This window comes from Scyliorhinus canicula, chromosome 17, assembly GCF_902713615.1.
Source record: "Scyliorhinus canicula chromosome 17, sScyCan1.1, whole genome shotgun sequence".
Lineage (NCBI taxonomy): Eukaryota > Metazoa > Chordata > Chondrichthyes > Carcharhiniformes > Scyliorhinidae > Scyliorhinus > Scyliorhinus canicula.
The window spans coordinates 35144695-35167914 of NC_052162.1; the positions used below are offsets into that span (position 1 = coordinate 35144695).

General features: G+C 44.3%; 1 protein-coding gene across 6 annotated transcripts in view; it reads right to left on the minus strand.

Moving 5' to 3' along the window:
- Positions 1-23220, minus strand: part of thoc2 (THO complex 2) — a 229431-nt gene that overhangs the window by 35095 nt on the left and 171116 nt on the right. For 5 of the 6 annotated variants that reach the window (XM_038775383.1, XM_038775386.1, XM_038775387.1 and 2 more), the window contains 2 exons: positions 20469-20527; positions 19018-19053 (listed from right to left, as the gene is read on the minus strand). In XM_038775383.1, coding sequence (XP_038631311.1) covers positions 19018-19053; positions 20469-20527 — 95 coding nt within the window. Of the gene's footprint in view, positions 1-19017; positions 19054-19654; positions 20528-23220 lie in introns of all 6 variants that reach the window. The other variant, XR_005457727.1, reaches the window with a different exon arrangement.

Below are 23220 nucleotides of genomic sequence, written 5' to 3' on the forward strand. Positions count from 1 at the left end.
TCCTGGGGTGGGACTCACACCCAGAGCTTCTGGCTCAGAGGCAGGAATGCTACCCACCTTGACCTTGGTACTCTCAAGTTTCAACCAGGGAATGAATAAAAGCCTTAATCTTAGACCAATAGGAAGAAATGAATTTACTTCTGGAACAGTGAAATTTACACTGAAATCATTAATATAAAGCTGAAACACATCCCTTGCAAGCAGATTTCAAGATCCCAGGCAACAGCTAAAATTATTCAAGTTGAACTATTTGCATTCCATATTGTAGCCTGCATTCAGCCAGAATACTCTGTCAAGAGACCAATGGCAACTGACATCATTTATGCACAAATGAGATAGCAAGGTCAGGCGAGGAGTAGATGCGCACCTAAAAGCTAATAACCAAATGTTGCTGTCTGTGCAGGGTTATTGCAAAATGATTATCTTTGTGAAAATGACTTCTCGTTGCCTGCCTCACATGCATTGAATGGCATGAAATTTCTATATTTACACACAGGATATGAACTGAACCTGTTGCAGGTAGTTCTGGATCTCAATTACAAGCATAAGTCTCTTTTTAACAATGCGTTGCATTAATTACTGTCATGAGTTCATTTTTAGTGCCACAGAGCCTGTGTAATATTATTTAGGCTTTTGAAATCAGAGAAATCTGTAGTAAATGTCAAATGTAAATTATATTTATGTCTTACTTTTCCTTTGCCTCTTCTTCTCGCTTTCTCTTTCTTTACCCAATTTGACACTGAACTCGACCCCTTCAATTCACCCACCTTCTCAGTCCTTGTGCTATTTATTTCCCAGGTTCTTGGTTGCCTGTTCACTCAAGGGCAATGAGAGGTGGACAATAAATGATAGCCGAGCCAGCAATGCCCACATCCTATGAAAGAATAAGAACTCAAGCTCCAAATGCCATTTATTTAGGAACATGTGGGAAACTTTTTTTTTAAGTTTTATAATGTAGAGGCAAGTCTTTCTGATGGTCTAAGATATGGTCCATTATGTATTATAGGAGAATGGAAAGGTCAGAGCTCATCACTGCAGTAAAAATAGCAAAAATTAAAGGTGCCTGAGCCAGTTTGAATGATAGATACCCATAATCATCACTTCTTATTTGGGGGCAGCATGGTGGCGGAGTTGTTAGCCTCACAGCGCCAAGGTCCCAGGTTCGATCACGGCTCTGGGTCACTGTCTGTGTGGAGTTTGCACCTTCTCCCAGTGTTTGCAAGGGTTTCGCCCCCACAACTCAAAGATGTGAAGGGTAGGTGGATTGGCCACGCTAAATTGCCCCTTAATTCATTAGATACTCTAAATGTTTTTTTTTAATTGTATTTTTTATTCAAAGGTCGTTGCAGTAACAGGGGGAATAATGGGTGCTGGATCAGTCTTGTAAAGGCTAATGTATGTTTACTGTGCATGTGGAGTCAGGATGAAAGCTCACAGTACGCCCATCTCAACAGCGCTACAAGAATACAACAGCTGGGCCAATAACTGATGAACTGATTGACAAACCCTTGCGCCTGAATTCTGGTTTCATACGAGGAGTGGTTGAGGACTGACTCTGGGTCTGCACTCAATGCAGTTTAAAAGGATGAAAGTGATTTCATTGAAACTTAGAAAATACTAAAAGGCCTAAATAGAGTGGACAATGTTTCTACTAGTACTAGACACTAGAGCCCAAGGGCACAGCCTTAGACTGAAGGGACGATCCTCTAAAACGGATACGAGGAATTTCTTCAGCCAGAGGGTGGTGAATTTGTGGAACATATTACCGTAGAAGGCAGTGGAGGCCAAGTCACAGGATGTCTTTAAGGCAGAGATAGATAGGTTCTTGATTAATAAGGGAATCAGGGGTTCCGGGGAGAAGGCAGGAGTGGGAGAGAGAAACGTATCAGCCGTGATGTGGGCGCATGCTGGCAGAGTGGATAGCATTGCTGCCTTATAACGCCAGGGACCCGGGTTCAATTTCAACCTTGGGTGACTGTGTGGAGTTTGTACACTCTCCCTATGTCTGCATGCATTTTCTCCGGATACTCCCGTTTCCTCCCACAGTCCAAAGATGTGCGATTTAGGTGGATTGGCCATGCTAAATTGTCCATACTGTCTGACGGTTAGATGGGGCTATCCACTCTGTCCATGCCTCTCATCATCTTGTACACCTCTATCAAGTCACCTCTCTTCCTTATTCGCTTTAGTGAGAAAAGTCCTAGCTCCCTCAACCTTTCTTCCTAATACATGCCCTCCAGTCCAGGCAGCATCCTGTTAATTCTCTCTGTGCCCTCTCCAAAGCATCCGCATCCTTCCTATAATGAGGCGACCAGAACTGAACACAATATTCCAAGTGTGGCTTAAGCAGATTTTTATAAAGCTGCAACAAAACTTTGCGGCTCTTAAACTCAATCCCCTTGTTAATGAAAGCCAATACACCATACGCCTTCTTAACAACCCTATCAACCTTGGTGGCAACTTTGAGGGAACTATGTACTGGACCCCAAGATTCCTCTGTTCTTCCACACTTCCAAGAATCCAGCCTTTAACCATGCATTTAGCATTGAAATTCAATCTTCCAAAATGAAACACTTCACATTTATCTAGGTTGAACTCCATCTGCCCTCTCAGCCCAACTCTGCATCCTGTCAATGTCCTGTTGTAATCTGCAACAGCCCTCAAGACGATCTACAACTCCCTCAACCTTTGTGTCATCGGCAAACTTACTAACTCACCCTTCCGCTTCCTCATCCAAGTCATTTATCAAAAACACAAAGAGCAGAGGTTCCAGAACAGAGGGTTAGGGCGGGGGAGTGGGCATAGGTAGAGTGCTCTTTCAGAGGTCGGTGTAAACTCAATGGGCCAAATGGCCTCCTTCTGTACTGTAGGGATTCAATGATTGAATGGCAGAGCAGACTCGATGGACTGAATGGCCTAATTCTGCTCCATATCTTATGGTCTATGGTCTTAATTTTCTGCTGGGTCATGTCATCAGTAAAGTAACCACCTTCAAATTATGGGTGACTATAACAGGCAGGTTTTGCAACATTTTTATCTGAAATTTTGTGTGGATTCCAGCAGCTCTAATTTAGGGCTTGGAAAAACATTTGGTCAATAAAAATCAAATTTTCAATGTAGTTATTTTTCATACAAGCTGGAAACTTGAGGGGGAAGCTGAGAGGGGGAAAACAAAGAGGTTCAGGAGAGAGAGGTAAAGAACGCGAGTTGACAGGGAGAGTGAGAAACATATGGAAAATAAAAAGAAAGCAACAAGGGAAGAGAAAGGCAAATCGGTTCAAGTATTTTCTTATTTTCTGATATATTCTAATCAGGAATTGTTATTATTGCTAAACTGACAAAGTCAATGCGAGTTTTCCTTTAACATTACAACAAAATAGCAGAAACACTCCGGTTCCTTTTTTAAATAACACTATCATGCAATTAGCTGAAAAACGCTAAGTGCAGCATGAGTAAATGCCGTACTTAATTATAACCTGAAATTTGAATTCATTGCTGACCCCTTTTGAAAAGGACTACGACCACAATGTGAGGATTGTCTACTTGAAGGATCTCACTGACTTGCCAGGATGTTTCAGCAGATTTTATCAGTGTAGCTGTCAGAATATAAGTGAAAGGCACCCAAGCAACCTGCACAATGTTTAAGAGGAGAAACTGTCAAATGCCTTTTTCAAAACATCAACCCTTAAAACATCTTTGTTTTAAAAAAAAAGCTTGCTGGTTCTTCATTTGCTTTAGCAGTGGTTCTCAGCTTGTGGTCCACGAGAGTACTGCAGGTGGTCCCTGGGGAAAATAATAGTTATGTGTACCTTGTATTTATCATAATCAATGTTGCATTATTATTTGTAGTGTAATTTGCTTCACAAACATCTTTGTGTAATATAAATCAGCAATGTATTTGGGAGTGTGCATCAAAACAATTAGAAATATTGACCACCAGAAAGGCGGAAGCTCAGTGGAGGAAGGCACAGGGTGCGGTGTATGAATATGGGGAGAAGGCGAGCAGGATGCTGGCACACCAGCTCCGTAAGCGGGATGCGGCTAGGGAGATTGGTGGAGTTAAGGACCGGGGAGGAAATGTGGTGCGAAGGCGGGTAGACATCAATGGGGTCTTCAGGGACTTCTACGAGAAACTGTATCGGTCCGAACCCCCGGTGGAGGAGGAGGAGATGGGGCGCTTTTTGGATCGGCTGAGATTCCCGAGGGTGGAGGAGGGACAGGTAGAGGGGCTTGGGGCGCCAGTTGAGCTGGAGGAGCTGGTTAAAGGGATAGGCAACATGCAGTCGGGGAAGGCGCCGGGGCCGTATAGGTTCCCGGTTGAATTTTATAAGATGTATACAGACCTGTTGGGCCCCCTGTTGGTTAGGACCTTTAACGAGGCAAGGGACGATGTCTCGGGCGCTGATCTCCCTGATTCTTAACTGGGACAAGGATCCCCAGCAATGTGGGTCGTACAGTCCGATCTCACTCTTGAATGTGGACGCCAAGCTGTTGGCAAAGATCTTAGCCACGAGGATAGAGGACTGTGTGCCGCAGGTTATCCACGAGGATCAAACGGGGTTTGTGAGGGGAAAGCAGCTGAACACTAACATACGGAGGCTCTTGAATGTTATAACGATGCCGGCGGTAGAAGGGGAGGCGGAGATAGTGGTGGCACTGGATGCGGAGAAGGCCTTTGATAGGGTTGAGTGGGGGTACTTGTGGAGGTGCTGGAAAGGTTCGGCTTTGGGGAGGGGTTTGTCAGTTGGGTGAGGCTGTTATATGAGGCCTCGATGGCGAGCGTGGCCACGAATAGGAGGAGGTCGGAGTATTTTCAGTTACACCGAGGGATGAGGCAGGCGTGTCCTTTGTCCCCCCTACTTTTGCGCTGGCAATTGAACCCCTGGCTATGGCGCTGAGGGAGTCGAGGAACTGGAGGGGGTTGGTGCGGAGTGGGGAGGAGCACCGAGTGTTGCTCTATGCGGATGACCTATTGTTGTATGTGGCGGACCCGGTGGGGGGAATGCCGGAGATGATGAGGATTCTCTGGGAATTTGGGGACTTTTCGGGGTACAATCTCAACTTTGAGAAGAGCGTGCTGTTTGTGGTACACCCGGGGGACCAGGAGGGGGGTGATTGGTCGGCTCCCATTGAAAAGGGCGGAGAGGAGCTTTAGGTACTTGGGGGTGCAGGTGGCCAGGAACTGGGGGGCCCTGCATAAGCTTAACCTTACAAGGCTGGTGGAGCAAATGGAGGAGGAGTTTAAGAGGTGGGACATGTTGCCGCTGTCTCTGGCGGGTAGGGTGCAGTCAGTCAAGATGACAGTGCTTTCGAGATTTCTGTTCCTGTTTCAGTGCCCCCCATCCTTATCCCAAAGGCCTTTTTCAGACGGGTTAACAGGAGCATTACGGGGTTTGTGTAGGCACATGGGACCCCGAGGGTGAGAAGGGTGTTCTTGGAGCGGGGCAGGGATAGGGGGGGGCTGGCGCTGCCCAACCTCTGTGAGTACTATTGGGCTGCCAATGCAGCAATGGTGCCTAAGTGGGTGATGGAGGGGGAGGAGGCTGCATGGAAGAGGATGGAGATGGCGACCTGTGTGGGCACGAGCCTGGAGACGCTGGTGACGGTGCCGCTGCCGTTCCCTCCAACGAGGTATACCACGGGCCCGGTGGTGGTAGCTACCCTCAAAATTTGGGGGCAATGGAGGCGGCGAGGGGGGAGGTGGGGGCCTCGATAGGATCCCCGATACGGGGGAACCACCGGTTTGTTCCGGGGAGAATTGATGGCAGGTTCCTGAGTTGGCACAGGCAGGTATCAGGAGGTTGGGGGACCTGTTATTAGACGGGAAATTTGCGAGCCTGGGTGAGCTGGAGAGGAAGTTCGGGCTCCCCGCGCCTTTCGGTACATGCAGGTGAGGGCGTTTGTCAGGCGGCAGGGTTCCCTCTGCTGCCGCCACGTGGGGTCCAGGACAGGGTGCTCTCGGGGGTGTGGGTTGGGGGGGGGAGGATCTCGGCAGCGTACCAAGTGATGCAGGAGATGGACGAGGCCTCGGTTGAGGAGTTGAAGGGTAAATGGGAGGAGGAGCTGGGTGAGTAGATTGAGGAGGGGACGTGGGCTTACACCCTGGGGAGGGTGAACTCCTCCTCTTCTTGTGCGAGGCTTGGCCTCATACAGTTTAAGGTGCTGCACAGGGCTCACATGACCGGGACAAGGATGAGCCGGTTCTTTGGGAGTGAGGACAGGTGTATTAGGTGCTCTGGCAGCCCAGCAAATCATGCCCATATGTTCTGGGCATGTCCAGCATTGGGGGAATTTTGGAAGGGCGTGGCAGGGACGGTGTCGAGGGTGGTAGGATCCAGGGTCAATCCGGGCTGGGGGCTCGCAGTATTTGGGGTTGCGGAGGAGCCAGGAGCAGGAGGCGAAAGAGGCCGGTGTTCTGGCCTTTGTGTCCCTGGTAGCCCGGCGGAGGATTCTTCTTCAGTGAAAGGACGCGAGGCCCCCAAACGTGGAGGCCTGGGTTAATGACATGGCAGGGCTTCTCAAGCTAGAGAAGGTGAAATTTGCCCTAAGGGGATCAGTGCAGGGGTTTTTCAGGAGGTGGCAACCATTCGCGGACTTCCTGGCAGAACGATAGAAACAGGCCAGCAGCAGCAGCAACCGGGCCGGGGGGGGGGGGGGGGGGGATGTTTTGTACTAAAGGGGTGGGCATAGTTGTTCTGTGCCAATGTCGGGCATTAATTCATTTTCTCTTTGTGTATACGCGTGGGGGGGGGGGGGGGGTATCTGTCCTGTCTATTGAAGGGACGGGCAGATGTTTTGGTGAAATGATGGGGGGGGCTGTTCTTTGTAGTTAAAAAAAAAATTAAAAATCTGTATTTTTGTTGTTGATATTATGCAAAAATTTGAATAAAATTTTTTTTAAAAAAAAACTATTAGAAATAGCTGCATTTTTAATACCTGTTAATATACAAGTTTGACCCCCGTCAGCCGCAGTCTATGTAAAATATTTTTTATAAGGCTTGCGTGTATTGTGGTTTACAAAGCTTTTGATGACCATCTGTGGTCTGTATAAAGGAAAAGGTTGGGAACCGCTGGGCTATACTGTATGCCGATGGCTTGAAAGTATGCATTAGCAACATAACAGTGTTGATTGAGTTCCTAAGGCAAAGGTACCAGCAATAAATATTATGTAATCCATGTGTATTTCTACATAAATACATATTATTCGCAACTATGAGATGTTTGAAAGGCATCAGGGATCTTAGCTAAATAACTTGACTACATTCCTTACGTGGCTGTTTCACCAGAAGCAGCCGCAACAAGGCACACTCAGCAAGGATGTTCCTAATCAAATGATAAGATGCTCTTGTGGAATGCTGACAATGATACCAGTCGATATCGAGATTAAGACAAAGGAACTATGTATGCATAAAGACCCAAAGGTGGTCGATAAGGGGGTCTGGGTTAACAGGGCTTGTTTAGTTCAGAGGGCTAGACAGCTGGTTTGTGATGCAGAACAAGGCCAGCAGCGTGGGTTGAACTCCCATACCAGCTGAGAATTCTGAATTCTCCCTCGGACAGGCGCCGGAATGTGCCGACTATGGGCTTTTCACAGCAACTTCATTGCAGTGTTAATGTAAACCTACTTGTGACAATAAAGATCATGTATTTATTTATTTTGGAAGATGCCATTTGGCCATGAGTAACCCCTCTAAGCGTCCATGAGATGATCACGCAGTTCCTTGCTGCCCAGTAACCAATTTTATTGGTTTGAACGGGCAATATATGTGATCTACAATCACTGCAATTGGATTGTGTCTAGCTGGGATGGGCTGAGTAACTGTTTGAAATGGTATAAAGAGCAATGATTTTCTTTGTTTGATAGAGAGGTATCTGATTTTCCAAGGAGCCTACTCCCAGCCGGTGAAACACAATAAACTGTTTGATGTTTGGAGCAGGCCCGAGTGTCGAGTGATTCTTTTGGATTCATTCCCACTAACAACAGCAAATATAGAACGATGTGGAAATTTCTTCGGTGGACATGTACATTCCTCTAAATTTCCCAGTTGGTGTATTTAGAAATATACCCATTCAAGATGGTGCAAAACAACAAATTCAGAAATATATTCGGATATTGGTATGCACTAAGTCACCCCTTTTTGAAGATGCCTACACAATGTAATCGTGTTCACCTTTAATTTTGCAACACACCGTTAGACATCAGTTCTTGAATAAAATAATGCTCAATATCTGCACTTTCATATTGATTATACAATAGACCAGCTTGAATTGACAGAACATTAGCTTCTTTTTTTTTTAAATCAAAAAAAGTAATGCCATCAGGGAACATGTAGCGTGCGCAGTACAAAGCCTGATGATCTATGTTTTCATAAGTTTGTGCTGACTTTAGCCAGTCTGAGCTAGCATGCAGTAGAGGTGCAGGATTGGCCACTATACAGTCAGGTTTCAGAAGGAAAATGCTTAGCTATGTTTATTCTCCAGCTGCATGTACAAACATGCAAATATTAGGACGGGGCAGCCTTAGACTAGCTGCAAACTGGTTGCCACTTTCCTATGGCTCACAAATGAAGAATGGCAAGGTCTGTGAGGTAAGGTCTGTGACAGGGAGAAGCAGAATGAGGTGAGAAACTAAAGGAAAATTTAGAGGGTGACAAAAGAGCATGCAGAATACGCTTTTAAAAATTACACAATTTTAATAGACTGGTCTGAATAGCCACTCAGTGTAGGCATATTTAACAAAATCAATTTAGATCATTCTATAATTTAAACTAACTAGAAGAAAGGACTATTACTTTGTGCTGAGAACATAGATAAGGGGCGGGATTCTCCGCAAGGCCCGACGCTGTTGTGAAACCTGGAGAGGTTCACGACGGCGTCGGAAGCCTCTCCCGGCCCCCTATTTTCCCCTACCCGGGGGGATAGGCGGGCCGTACCGGGAAACCCGGTGGCCGGGCCTTGTCCCTGGCTTCAAGGCCCGGCGCGCCAAGAATGAAGGCCGCGGCAGCGCCTAATGACGTCAGCCGCGCATCCGCGGGTTGGACAGCTTAAACCCGCGCATGCGCGGTTGCCGTCTTTCCTCTCAGCCGCCCCGCAAGGCGTGGTGGCTTGATCTTGCGGGGCGGTGGAGGGGAAAGAGTGCGTCCCCTTGAGACGCCGGCCCGACGATCGGTGGGCACCGATTGCGGGTCTGTCCCCTCCCGAGCACGGTCGCGGTGCTCGATCCCCGATCCGCCCCCCCTAGGCCCCACACTTACCTGGCGCGCCATGTTCACGACGGCAGCGACCAGGTGTGGTTGCCGCCGTCGTGAACAGGTCGGGAACGGCAGGCCGCTCGGCCCATGTTTCTCCGAGCGGCGTGTCGCAAAACCGGACACTCCATTTGCGCGGGTGTGGGGGGGGTGGGAGAATCGTGGTTGCGGAGAATGTGACAAACTAAGAGAGTTTCAAAGAAGCAAAATAAAGAGTGCAAGTGGAAAAGAGCTGTTATTAAAACAGCATGTGTAACAGTAAAGTCATCATTGTCCCAGATGACCATAGGCTGCTTTCTCCTCTGAGGGGGTGAGCTGACTGGTGGTGATTTAACATGAGGATCACCACACCTCAGACGAGGGGCAAGGTTGAGAAGGAATGAATAACTTCAGCCGTTATGGGAATTGAACCCACACCGCTGGCCTTGCTCTGCGTCAGGAACCAGCTGTCCAGCCAGATGAGCTAAACCGGCATGTGTAAAATGCACCATAACGTTATACACTTGCATGATGGCAGGTGAAACATTAACTAAGATAAAACCGATTACTGCAGTTCAAATGACAAAGTCTAAGATTGTCCAAGATGACACTCATCACCAGTAGCAAAATATGATACTAAATGTGAATAAAATAATTCTTCGTCAATCACACAGTGCATGGGTGGGAGTGCGAGTGTGATTCAAACATGCAGTACATCTTGAGTTTGTTAAAGTAAACTGAAGTCTACTTTATTCTTATAACTCTTCAATAAGCTATTTCTTATAAAAAATTGTCATCCCATATTGTACTCAGATAACTGCTGGGTGCTTTGAGTATTAAACTGAAGATGCTTTCTATAAGATATGTCAGCATCGATAATATGCAATGTGCAAAACATCCTTCGAAAACACAGAAAATAGATACAAAGCGATAAAAATGTGAACAAAAATTCAGCAGTTAATAAAAAGACTTCCCGATACAAGTTAAAATTTAGCAGGAATGTTATCGAAACAGAAAATAGCAAATTTGTTGAAGACATTCTTCACTTCTCTTTCTAACAGGTGAATATCGTGGTCAACAGAATCAATAAACAGACATTACGTTACCAAAAAACTGAAGTAGTAAGTCTAAAAGCACCTGGTCAGGTGGGACAAACCATATCACAAGGGAAATGAGGAATGGAAGAAATGGGTAGGAGTTTTATTTTAAAAATACTTAAGGAATTCTATAAATTCAGGAGCAATAATCTAAGTAATTGGATAGCACAATTGCTTCACAGCTCCAGGGTCCCATGTTCGATTCCTGGCTTGGGTCACTGTCTGTGCGGAGTCTGCACATCCTCCCTGTGTGTGCGTGGGTTTCCTCCGGGTGCTCCGGTTTCCTCCCACAGTCCAAAGATGTGCAGGTTAGGTGGATTGGTCATGATAAAAAAATTGCCCTTAGTGTCGGGTCACTGGGATATGGGGATAGGGTGAAGGTGTTGACCTTGGGTAGGGTGCTCTTTCCAAGAGCCGGTGCATACTCGATGGGCCGAATGGCCTCCTTCTGCGCTGTAAATTCTATAATAACTTAGTAAGATAGGAAGCAATCTCCCCATATTGACCAAATTAGCCCAACGGTTCTCGTGGAGGATATACATAAAAGGCGCTATTAAACTTTCAAGACACAACTGATGATTACCTAATGTATACAGCTTACTTGAATTTTAAAAGGCATTCAATAAAGTGTCATATGTAAGGCTTCTAGAAGGAAATTAAATTTATGGAATCATAGAATATTAGCAAAATATATCAAATCTGACTGAGCAACAGAACACATTCAAAAATGAGCATTTTACCACCGTGCCTGTGCTGGTTCCACAAAGGAGCTATCCCAATTTCATTTCTAAGTTCATTCCACATATTTAAGTATTTTGTCTATCGACTGAATGGATAAAACGTTGCGCAGCAGTGACTCTACACTGGTCTGCTCTTGATTTCTATGTGTTCATTCATTACAGAAGCAACTTTAAAGATATTACTTGCATTAAGAAAATATGACTGCAATCCATTTGCTCAGATGTGTAGGGTTAACATGCGCCATAAAATATATTTGAATCAATTAAGTTTCGGCAAAGCAACAGTCAATGGACTTTAATGACCTTTAGTAAAGACAAGGGGCGGAATTCTCCTATCGCTCGGCTAAGTGTTGACGCCGGCGTAAAAACAGGAGTGTTTTACTCCAGCGTCAACAGGCCTTCCGGCGCCCGATTCTCCGGCCCACAAGGGGCCAGCACGGAGCTTGAACGGCCCACGACACTCCAGCTGCTGATCTCAGTCAACTGGGCGCCACGGTATCCGCGCATGGGCAGTGACACCGGCTCCAACGCACGCATGCGCAGTGGCTTTTTTCTCTGCACCAGCCCCAACGCCAAATGGCGTAGAGCTACAGGAGCCGGTGCGGAAGAAAGGAGGCCCCTAGCCCGAGAGGCCGGCCCGACGATCGGTGGGACCCGATCGCGGGCCAGGCCACAGTGGAGGCTCCCCCACTCCAAACCCCCACCCCCCGCCACCCCCACGGACCCTTCAATGCCGAGATCCCGCCGGCTCATAACATGTTAAAACGGCGCTGGCTGGACTCTGGTTTTTTGCTACGGCCGCTCAGCCCATCCGGGATGGAGAATGGGGGGGGGGGCGTGGAGCGATTCGTGCAGTGCCCCGGGGATTCTCCAACCCAGCAGGGGGTCGGAGCATCTCACCCATGGAGTCTTGGTAAGATTAAGGATCAAATGTTTCCAGTCAACATTTACACGAGTCAACTGTAAAACATGGTCAAACACAAACTTCAGGAGCAGAGTACAGATTATAAATGAAAGCACATTTGCAGATATCATCGGCACCCAACCTGTAAAAGAGCACGGGATACTTTCTGCAGAGTTCAGAAAGAGTGACATGGTTAAGATCGAAAAAGTGAGCAAGTCTGTCAAAATGTAGATATTCATTACATTTTTGAAGTTTTTCTCTTTTAATTTGGGCATCAGGGGACATTTATACCAACATTTCCTTTGAGCTATTAAGGCAGTGACTGTTTCGCTTCTCATTACATCGAAGAGATTATACTCTTTCCTCCAGAAAAGACTGAGGAGTGACCTGATTTGCCCTCTAGTTCTAGTTTCACTATTTTTAGAAATAAAACTCCTACCCATTCCTTTCCTTCCTCATTCCCCTTGTAATTTGGTTTATCCCACCTGACCAGGTGCTTTATACATGATTGGGCCAATGTACACAAATATGTCCACTTGTGGAGAGTCCCCAAAACAAGAGACCACAAATGTTGGATAGTCACTAATAAATCCAAAAGGGGATGCGGACAGAACTTTCTGATTGACAGTGTGGAACTCACCATGTAAGAATATAAGAACTAGGAGGAGTAGGCCACTGGGGCTGGTTTAGCACAGTGGGCTAAACAGCTGGCTTGTAATGCAGAACAATGCCAGCAGCGCAGGTTCAATTCCTGTACCGGCCTCCCCGAACAGGCGCCGGAATGTGGCGACTAGGGACTTTTCACAGTAACTTCATTGAAGCCTACTTGTGACAGCAAGCGATTATTATCTGTCCTCGAGCCTGGTTGATCTTTTTGTGGACTCAGCTCCACTTACCGCCTGCTCACCATAACCCTCAATTCTTTTACAGTTCAAAAATCTATCTTTTGCCTTAAAAACATCCAACGAGGTAGCCAAACTGCTTCACTGGGAAGGGAATTCCACTTTGGGTGAAGAAGTTCCTCCTCAACTCAGTCCCAAATCTGCTCCACCTTATTTTGGGGTTATGCCCCCAGTTCTAGTTTCACCCGCCAGTGGAAACAACCTCCCTGCTTCTATTTTAACAATTCCTTTCAGAATTTTTATATGTTTCTTTCAGATCCCCCCCCCTCATTCTTCTAAATTCCAATGAGTATCGTCCAAGTCTACTCAGACTCTCCTCATAAGCCAATCCTCTCAAATCCAGAATCAACCTAGTCAATCTCTTCTGCATCCCTCCAGTACCAGTACATCATTTCTCAAGTAAGGAGACCAAAACTGTACACAATACTCCAAGTGTGGCCTCACCATTGTCATATACAGCTGCAACATAAGATCCCTGTGTTTAACTTCATCCCTCTAGCAATGAAAGACAAAATTCCAATTGCCTTCTTAATTACCTACTGCACCTGCAAACCGACTTTTTGCGATTCATGCACCCAGGTCCCGCTGCACAGCAGCATGCAAAGAGTGACACATTTTTTACCATTTATATACTGGTACATTTTGCTGTTATTCCACACCAAAATAGATGGCATCACATTTACCAGCATTGTACTCCATCTGCAAGACCCTTGCCCACTCACTTATACTATCTATGTCCCTCTGCAAACATGGTGTCCTCTGCACACTTTACTTTACCATTCATCTTAGTGTCATCTGCGAACTTTGACATATTATAATTGGTCCTCAACTCCAAATTATCTATGTAAATTGTAAACAACTGCGGTCCCAAAACTGATCCCTGAGGGCACACCACTAGCCACTGATCACCAACCAGAAAAACACCCATTTATCCCCACTCTTTGCTTTGTTAGTTAACGAATCCTCTATCCATGCTAATACATGGCCTGTAATGCCGTGCACCTGTATCTTATGCAACAGCCTTTTGCACAGCAACTTGTCGATTGCCTTCCGGAAATCCAGATACACCACATCTACCTGTTCCCCGTTGTCCACTGCACTCGTAATGTCCTCAAAGAATTCTAATCAATTAGTCAAACGTGACCTATCTTTCATGAATCCATGCTGTGTCTTTCCATTGGGACAATTTATACCAAAATTTCTCGCCATTTCTTCCTTGATTAAAGATTCAAGTATTTTCCCCACTACAGAAGTTAAGCTAACTGCCTAAAGTTACTCACCTTTTGGCCATCTCCTTTTTTAAACAATGGTGTCATATTTGCTGTTTTCCAACCTGCCAGGCCCGCCTCAGAGTCCAGGGAATTTTGGTAAATTACCACAAGTGCATTTATTATTTCCCCCTTCATCTCTTTTAATACCCTGGGATGCATTCCATAAGGACCAGGAGACTTGTCTACCTTTAGCCCCCTTAACTTGCCCAACACTACCTCCTTAATGATAATGATAATTTTTTAGATCCTCATCTGCCATAGCCTCCTTGCCATCAATTATTGGCATGTTATTTGTGACTTCCACTGTGAAGACAAACACAAAATAACTGTTCACAAAGTTGCTGAAGCAAATAACACAGGTGTACTTAAGGGAAAGCTAGGTAAAGAAAGAATGAGGAAAGGCATTGAAAGCTAAGCTGTTGGAAGAATGGAGGGAGATATAGATGGAGCATGAACATGGGCATGACCAATAAACCTAATAGTCTGTTCTATCGTGGACATTTTATGTCTTAAGAAGAAAGGTTGAGTCTATATACATTGGAGCTTACAAAAGTAAGGGTGATCATATTGAAACATACAAGATTCTGAGGAGGCTTGATACGAAGTTCCCTTTGTGGGGAATCTGGCACCGTTTCAGAATAAGGAGTCGCCCACTTCAGGCAGAAATGAGATGGGGGCTTTCTTATTTCAGAGGATCAAGAATCTTTGTAATTCTCTAAACTAGAGAGCTGCGGAGCTTAAGTCATTGAATATATTCAAGGCTGACATTCATGAATTACAGTGCAGTCAAAGGTTATGGGGACCAAGCAGGAAATGGAGTTGAAGCAAAGATCAGTTCAGCCATCACCCTACTGAAATATGGAGCAGACACAAGGAGTCATATGGCCAACTCCTGCTCCAATGTTTTTAATTCTTATTTTATGCATGTAGGACTACCAACCATCACTGCAGATATTATAATTTAGAACAACACCCCATAAAGAAATCAAGGTAGAGTAGACATTTAATTGCTTCACATTTGGATTTACATAAATCAACCATTCTGGAACAAATTCCAGCTCTCTCATCATACGGCCTTCTTTTCTGGAAGATGATACTTTATTTGTATTTATATTGTCGGCAGTACTGTCTATATTACAAAATGATTTGATGTCTTAATTTTTATGATGTTGACAGATTTGTTGATAACCATACTCCCAACCAAAGCAGAAAAAGCACTAAGCTAGATAAATGCTTAACGTACCAATTCCAGCAGTGAACAAATATAAAGTATTTCTTGCAGAAGGCAAGTCAGTGCGGCTGCGTTTTTCAGCAGGCGAGTTCAACGTCTGTAATTGGTATGGTTGTCCTAATCATTACTGACTCGAACAGAGGCCAATCAAGTGATGGTTAATGGGCTGAACATAACTCAGAAACAGACATTGTACACCGTTTAGAAACTTATTTTCTTGATCCTCCAGGTTCACTGTTTGGCTGAGGGATTGCTGAGTATTGTACTAGAAAACATTGAAACAGAACAGCAATTGTCCCACAGGATTCAATAGTGAACAGCAAACTGTCAAAATAGCAACTTGTGAAAATAGTCTTCAAAACAAAAAAATAAGAACACAAAAAAATTCTTAATGATTCACTTACTTTTAGCATCATTCAAAAACGATGCATTAAATATTTTCACCAACACTGCACATGGCTGAATTTTTAAGAGATTGAGAGTTTGTTTCAAACTGAATAGTTCCCAATCCCCGTAAATTTTAATTCTTCCAGTCCCATTGCCTTCTCTGGGCAACCAGTCGTCGAGCGATTTGATGTTCTTCAAAAACATTTGTCTAAAACACACTTAAACTATCTTGAAGAGTGAGTCAAATTTTAATGTAGCATTTTAACCCTTTCTTGCAATGAAAATACAATAGAGAAAAATGAATAAAATTATTCCAATTCAAATTGATACAATTGAACTGATCCAATTTTCTTCTCCTGTATTCTATCCCATGGATTGCTACAAACACCCAAGCTAATTCTAACTCCATAAATATAACAATTAGGCAAACAAAAAGCTGCATGAGGCACAGATTGAGTACCGTGGACTGTTACAATTATGAGATTAATAAGGTTTTTGCATTTTGGCTGTATCCTTGAAGGTTCGCTGAATGAAGGGGGCCATGTGACCTGCTCTAAAATCTGCCTGACAACAAGCCTGGATATTTGATCATTAGGGGTCAAAGGAAGGCTCAGATTGTCTTACTGAGAAGGAGGTGCAAGGTATTTGTGATTGGAGGCAATGGCAACAGTATCCGAATTTACAAAAGGGGACTGACTCTGTCTCTCAACATTCCAGAAAGGTACCGTGGTGTATCAGTCACGCGGTAAATGTCCATTTCTGAGACAAATGGGAGTTGAAATCAAACAGAGGTAATTAGCACTTCTACTGCGATACTTTGTTTCATTTTACCAAGGGGAAGAGGGCAGAATAGGCCAATCAATGCAAATCAGAGATACGACAGTTTTGTGTGGGCAGAGAAGATGCTGCTTGGCTTTTTTGAGCTACCAGTTGAATTGGGAAGGAGATGGGTCTCCTTTAAAGCCTCCTACAGATTCCAGGAAATTTGTCCTGGCATAGCTAAGGAAAGGATACTCAGAACAGGCTTTACTGATAGTAGATGATTTAAGAAACTCTCTGAAAACCGAAGAAAGTGCTTTGAGACACCCACTTAAAATTATTGATTGGCGAAACAGGGATATGAGAATCCATTGGAAGCAACTATAATTCCATGGGGAGTATGATATGCATCAAATATAAAATATTTTTTAAAATTAATTTTAAAAAATTTATAGCACCCAATTATTTTTTCCCCAATTAAGGGGCAATTCAACATGGCCAATCTACCTACCCTGCACATCTTTGGGTTGTGGGGATGATAACCCATACAGACACGGGGAGAATGTGCAAACTCCACAGGGACAGTGACCTGGGGCTGGGATCGAATCATGAGGCAGGAGTGCTAACCACTGCGGCATTCCCACCTTTAAGTATAAAAGAAAAACTAGCCTTTCTGTAGTTTTGGTAGAGGTTTCCGATAAAAAGAAAGTATTGTTTAGTTACCAGGAGTTTGTTACAGTAAAAGTTTCAAAACGTGATATCTTGTGTCATTCTTTCAGCAAGTAATTGGAAATGCGAAGCTCAATAAAAGTCATGAGTCTCTACGGAGATCATAGCAAAGCCAGCAGTCTTAAAATTACTTCTGCATTAGCCAAATAAATTTAGAAAACCACAGTAAATTTATTCCTAATCACTTTGTTGCGAACTAAAAATGGCTAATGAGATATGTAAAACAAGGAAAAATATTGTAGTGCATCTTCTCACAAACTACATAGAAACAGTTGAGAGTGATTAGTTTATAGAAGATTTTAAATTTTTATGACTGTTGCATATGCTTTAAGTAGCCAGATGAGGGAAGCAAAAATGACTCTGAGGTTTTCAAGAAAGTCATCAATCTGGTTTGGCAATTGTGTCCCAGCTCACAGACTAAGGAAATGAATGCTACACGGAGGTGTACACAATGGAGTCACCAAAGTTGGGAAACTAAAAAGACGTGTTAGTGGTATTATGAAGAACATGTCAACCAGAATAGTTAAATTTCATTCAAGTTAAACTTAATGCACCCTCTACTGACTTACCAATTATGTAAAGCAGAGTTTTAACAACCCACTGAAAGACACGCGCCACTGGAAAAATGGGCTGCATTTCCAAAGCTCATCTGTGTTTTAAATGCCAATTCAAGCTAACAAGCAAATGTACCTCATTAACAAAAATAGATTATACTCTATCAATTTGACAGGTGTATTATTTTATCCATAAATTTTAAGCAGCATGAATACAAATTGAAAGTGCACTGTATCACAGAATTTGCAATCACAATTATAAAGTTAATCACGCACTTTTCAAGGGAACTTACCACTTATCTAGCTTATATATTTTAGCAAAAGAACCATCATTGAGTATTTCTCCAAAACTGCATCAAAATCCTTATAGAAGTACACTATTACCTTTTAATTTATCGATTTTTCAAATTTTATAGCTACTCATATTGTTGTAGCACATATCTACAGTTTTAAATGCAAGACTACGACTTAAAGTCAGTTAATTAAGTGGGAACTTTCATGAATCCACAATTGCTTTGGTCATTACCTCTGCCACCTATGCACCCTGAGTATTCTCCCTGTCAGTGTTGAAGGGACTGGTTTGTTACGACATCCAGTTTGCAATCGTTCGCCACTTGCTGAGACCTCACCCTCGCTGTAACTCACCCACTGGCTGTTTTTTTTTAAATAAGTGAACCGAAAAAAAACACACTGGTAGACAATTCAACTATAAAGGGCACCACAGTCAAGCCTAATCCTATCCTCATCTGACATTCAAGTATGTCCAGATATCACTAGATGGCAATCAGGATTCAAAATGTTGGCTGTTTTTTTTTCCCCTTCCCAAAGCTGAGCCCACTTGCAGATGAAGTACTGTCAGACTAACAACCACCGAACTTTCAAGTTCCTGATCTGCGCATTAAGACTGACAAAAAGCAGTGCCGTTAGCCTTTTTGACTATGAAGAGACCATGGTCCATTTCTAGCAGGAGTAGATATTGCTTCAAAAGCAACAGAACATAAATGCGGAAAGAACACAAGTAATGGGCCAAAATGCTTCTGCAACTACCAGGAAAAGAACCTACTGCATATTTATAAACTAAGCAGTAGTAATAACATTTTGAAAATGCCAACAAATAAAAGGTTTACAAAAGCTGTGTTCCTCACAAAACTTCACCAATAAAAGTTATGCTGTCAAAATATGGTTCAAGTGTTAAAATAAGGCTCAAATGTCAAACCTTTGTTGATGATTCCTTGTGATCACCGAGACCATCCTGTAGGAATGAATGGAGATGACAGATGAGCTGCAGCGCTTCTCAGATACCAGAGGACTTTGGGATGCAAGTTGACGATCATTCTCATGTCTTGCTTCTGACATGCAGTTACACCTTTAGGAACTAGGCTTTAGAAACTGTTAATGCTTACGAGACAAGATAAAAAGCTGGACAATAATACATTTTAAATATGTATTTCGGGAAACAGTTTACTATGATAGAAATGGTTTCTCAAACTCACTTAGATATATTATTTAGATGTGTCTGATGCTGCAGTTGTTCACAACTGTAGTGTATATATTAACAATATTGCTAATTTACAAATCAATTATGAAATAAAATTCCCTAAAATGCATGATTACAATAATATTTAATGTAAAATTTTACTAGCACAAATATACACAATTAAATGTCAATTAAGTTAAACTAGGTCTTTAAATCTGATTATGTTATAGAATACTGTTTCCCGTGTAAGTATACTAAGTGAACAATTAACTTCAATGCAAAATGTGTTAATTTTGTAAATAGGTGCAGCTGAACAAACCACAATGGGCTCTTTAACCTCCCTTCCAGTGCACTGCATCCAGGAATTGGAACTTACAGCTCGAAGTTTCAACCCACTGCAAACTCAAGGATTCGTGGGGGTTCATCTACATTAAAATAAATACAGCAAACGGTGCAAGGTAGCATCTGCCCTGATTCTTCTATTAGGATACACCCACGTTTCGTGCTGCGTAGAATACCATCGGCCCTCTTGGCTGGAAGGCGGGCTTTGCTGCCATATCTGCTTTTTCCTAAGGCAGGATTCAAAAGGCTGGCACCCCCAAGGGAAAACAAACCCACGAAGGGAAGATACTAACAACAGCTGCATGCTGATAGAATTTACACAACTACAGGAGATCTGATCACCAAGGAGATATTAAAGACTTTAATGGAATCCCCTCCATTACTTCCTTCCTAGAAGGTACGAATTGGCAGGCTGCTCATCAGCGGGTCTGATGAATCCAGAGGTTTCCGGTAATTCTGAACAACTTCAACATTCTTCAGTGCAGAAACACTCTTCACTCTCAGCGCTGACACCGTTTTTGCGACTCCACTTTGAAGCTATTTTGCTTGTAGCATTATTGCACTCCAAAAACTGACCACTTAATATAATTTGAGGCACTTCGAAGAAAAATTTCTTGCATTTTCCTCTTACTATTTATATTTTCGCTAGGTCCTTGAAGCCTTTTTATATAAAATTTGCTTACAAAAAGTCCAATAAAGAAAATGAATGCATTTTCTATTTAAAAGAAACCTCCAGAGGCTCCATTGTGCACCTTGTATCACTTGAAGGAAGACGAATATTTCCAGAAAACCGGTATTCCAAACAGGACAGCCTAATATTGACGGTGCCTTCCTTAGGCTATACTAACCTTTACTGTAGCGGAATGTGATGGCGAAGAATGGGAATCAAGCTTGCGCCGTTTTTGTTCTGGAACAGAAGAAGTATTGCACATTCTAGTTGCTGATTGTAGCAAATATGAAATAAAATTTTATATTTTTATATATATTATATATATATATATATATATACACAAGGCACAGAGCCCAAAGATATTTTCTACATCACAATGACTTCACAAATAGAGATGAGAAAACAATGGATGCCTCAGAAATTTGACAAGGGACTTTGGGTGGCGGCCATGGTGTGGGTGGTCGCGCATGAGGTAACTCCTGCTCAAAGTGGAATTGTTTTGGGTCTTTTCTCCTGTTATGCAGGTGGAAAGTGTATAAGTATAAGGGACTAAGAATTCTCCTTTGGTAGGACTTGTCTGGGACCTATCAAACGAGGAGCACAACAAGGAAGGGGCAACAGTCAGACGAGGAGATCTCTCGAATTGCGACAGACAGACAGATGGCCGAGAGCTCTGTGGCGTCGCTGCCCGCTCAATGCTCTATGGAACAGTTGATGGAGTTCACAGTGGTTAGGTTTGAGCAGCAGAGACATGAGGCCTCAGAGGACCTGACTCGGCTGGCCAGGCTGATCCGGGCAACCATAGAGATAGTGGAGCAAAGCCTGGAGGCTCAGAATGCATCACTCCAATAGGTGGAATGTCTGTAGCTGACCACGAGGATCGATTGGCTTCTTGGAGGTGGAAATCGTGCTGGTGGCAAATGGGCAGAAGAAGTTAAGGAGAGAGATGGTGGATGACATGAGTTCACTGGAGGTGGCAGAATCTTCGGATTGTGGATCTGCTTGAGGGGATCGAGGGAATGCAGGCCACACTATATGCGGCGATGATGTTTGAGAAATTGGTGGGTAAGGAGATATTTGACTGACCTCCTGAGGTGTATCGAGCGCACAGGTCGCTAATGAGGCAGCCTTGTTAAGTAAGCAAGTGAGGGGAAGGAAGTTGCACCATTACTTTAATAAAAAAGATTCTGCAGTGGGCGAAGATGAGAGAGTGCACTTGGGAAAGCCATGCGGTGCATATTTAGCAGGTCTTGGGAGCAGGGTTGACGGGCTGGGATTTGTAGGATCAAAGTGACCCTATTTAGGAAATACATGGGTGCAGGGTGCTGTATACGAAGAGGCGAGTAAGTTTATGAGACACCATGGACTGGGGGACTTGAGAGAAATCTATGAAGGAAGTGGTTGTGTTTCTGCCGGATTGTTTGTTTGCTATTGCTGTTTTTCCCCACTTTGTTTAATTGATTATTGGTGGATGCGTTAAATTAATTATGCTGTGTCTCTGCTCACCCGCCCACATTTGGGAATTGGTGTGTTTGTGGTGGTGGGTGGTGGTGGTGGGGGGGGGGGGGGGGGGGGGGGGGGGAGATGGGCAGAGGAAGAGGGTGGGATGGAGGGGCCAAGGTATACGGGAGTGGTTTCTGGGTTTTGGGCAGGTGGCAAAAAATGTTATGGAAGGGAGATGGTGATTACTTTGGGTGGAGACCACTATGCTAGCAGGTGGGCTAGTTAACAGGAGTGAAGTTGGGGGGGGTGGGGGGGGGGGTGGTAAAGGTTGTGGACGGATAAGGAGTGGTGATGCTTGGAGCCCCACGACTCAGCTGATTTCTTGGCATGTTCAGGGATTAAATGGGCCGATTAATGTTCGGGGATTAAAGAGATTGCGCATTTAAGGAGTTGAAAGCCGACGTTGCGTTTCTACAAAAGCCTCATTTGAAGGTAGCAGATCAGATGAGGATGAGAAAGGGCTGGGTGGGACATGAATACGAGGACGGTGGCAGTGCATAAGAGGGTGGCCTTTAAGAGTGGCAGACCCTGGGGACAGGTTTGTGATGGTAATCAGGAGGCTGGAGGGGGCACTGGTAGTGCTGGTGAACACATATGCCCCAAATTGGGACAATGTAGAATTCATGAAGCGGGTTTTGGCAAAGGCTCTGGACTTGACATGCATTTGGGGGTGTGGGGGTCCACAGGGCATATTTCCAGATTGATTATTTTGTCCTGGACAAGGTGTGGTTAGCAGGGGTGGTTAGGTCAGAATATTCGGCAATTGCAGTTTCCGAGCACGGATTGCGCTGGGTGGACTTGTGGCTGCAGTAGAGATTAGATGTGGGGTTGTTGGCAGATAAGAAGATTTGTGGAAAGATAGAGGCGGCTATCTGGAATTACATGGAGCACAGTGTTGTGGGAAGTGCTGAAGGCGGTGATTAGGGATGGTTTATTTTGATTTGAGTGCACAAGGATAGGATGGAGAAGTTAGAGAGGCAGAGATTCGTGGAGGCCATCCAGACGGTGGACTGGAGGAGGCGCTGTTAGATGAGAGGCAGAGGCTTCAAATGGAGTTTGTGCTCATCTCCACGGGGAAGGTGGTGGGGCAATTGCACAGGGCCAGTGGGTGATGTATGAGTATGCAGAGAAAGCCAGCAAGTTGCAGGCGCATCAGTTGAGGAGGCAGCCAGCGGCAAGGGAGATTGGATGGTTGAAGGATAGAGGGGGTGCAGTGGTCACAGAGTTGGGGAGATGAAAGGGGGTAATTGAGGCTTTCTAATCGGATGCTGTACGGCTCAGATTGAAGAGCCTGTCGCATGAGGAATGGTTGAGGACCCTGGGTCTGTGCTCGTTGGAGTTTAGAAGGATGAGGGGGGATCTTACTAAAACTTAAGGATACTGAAAGGTCGGCATAGAGTGGACGTGGAGAGGATGTTTCCACTTGT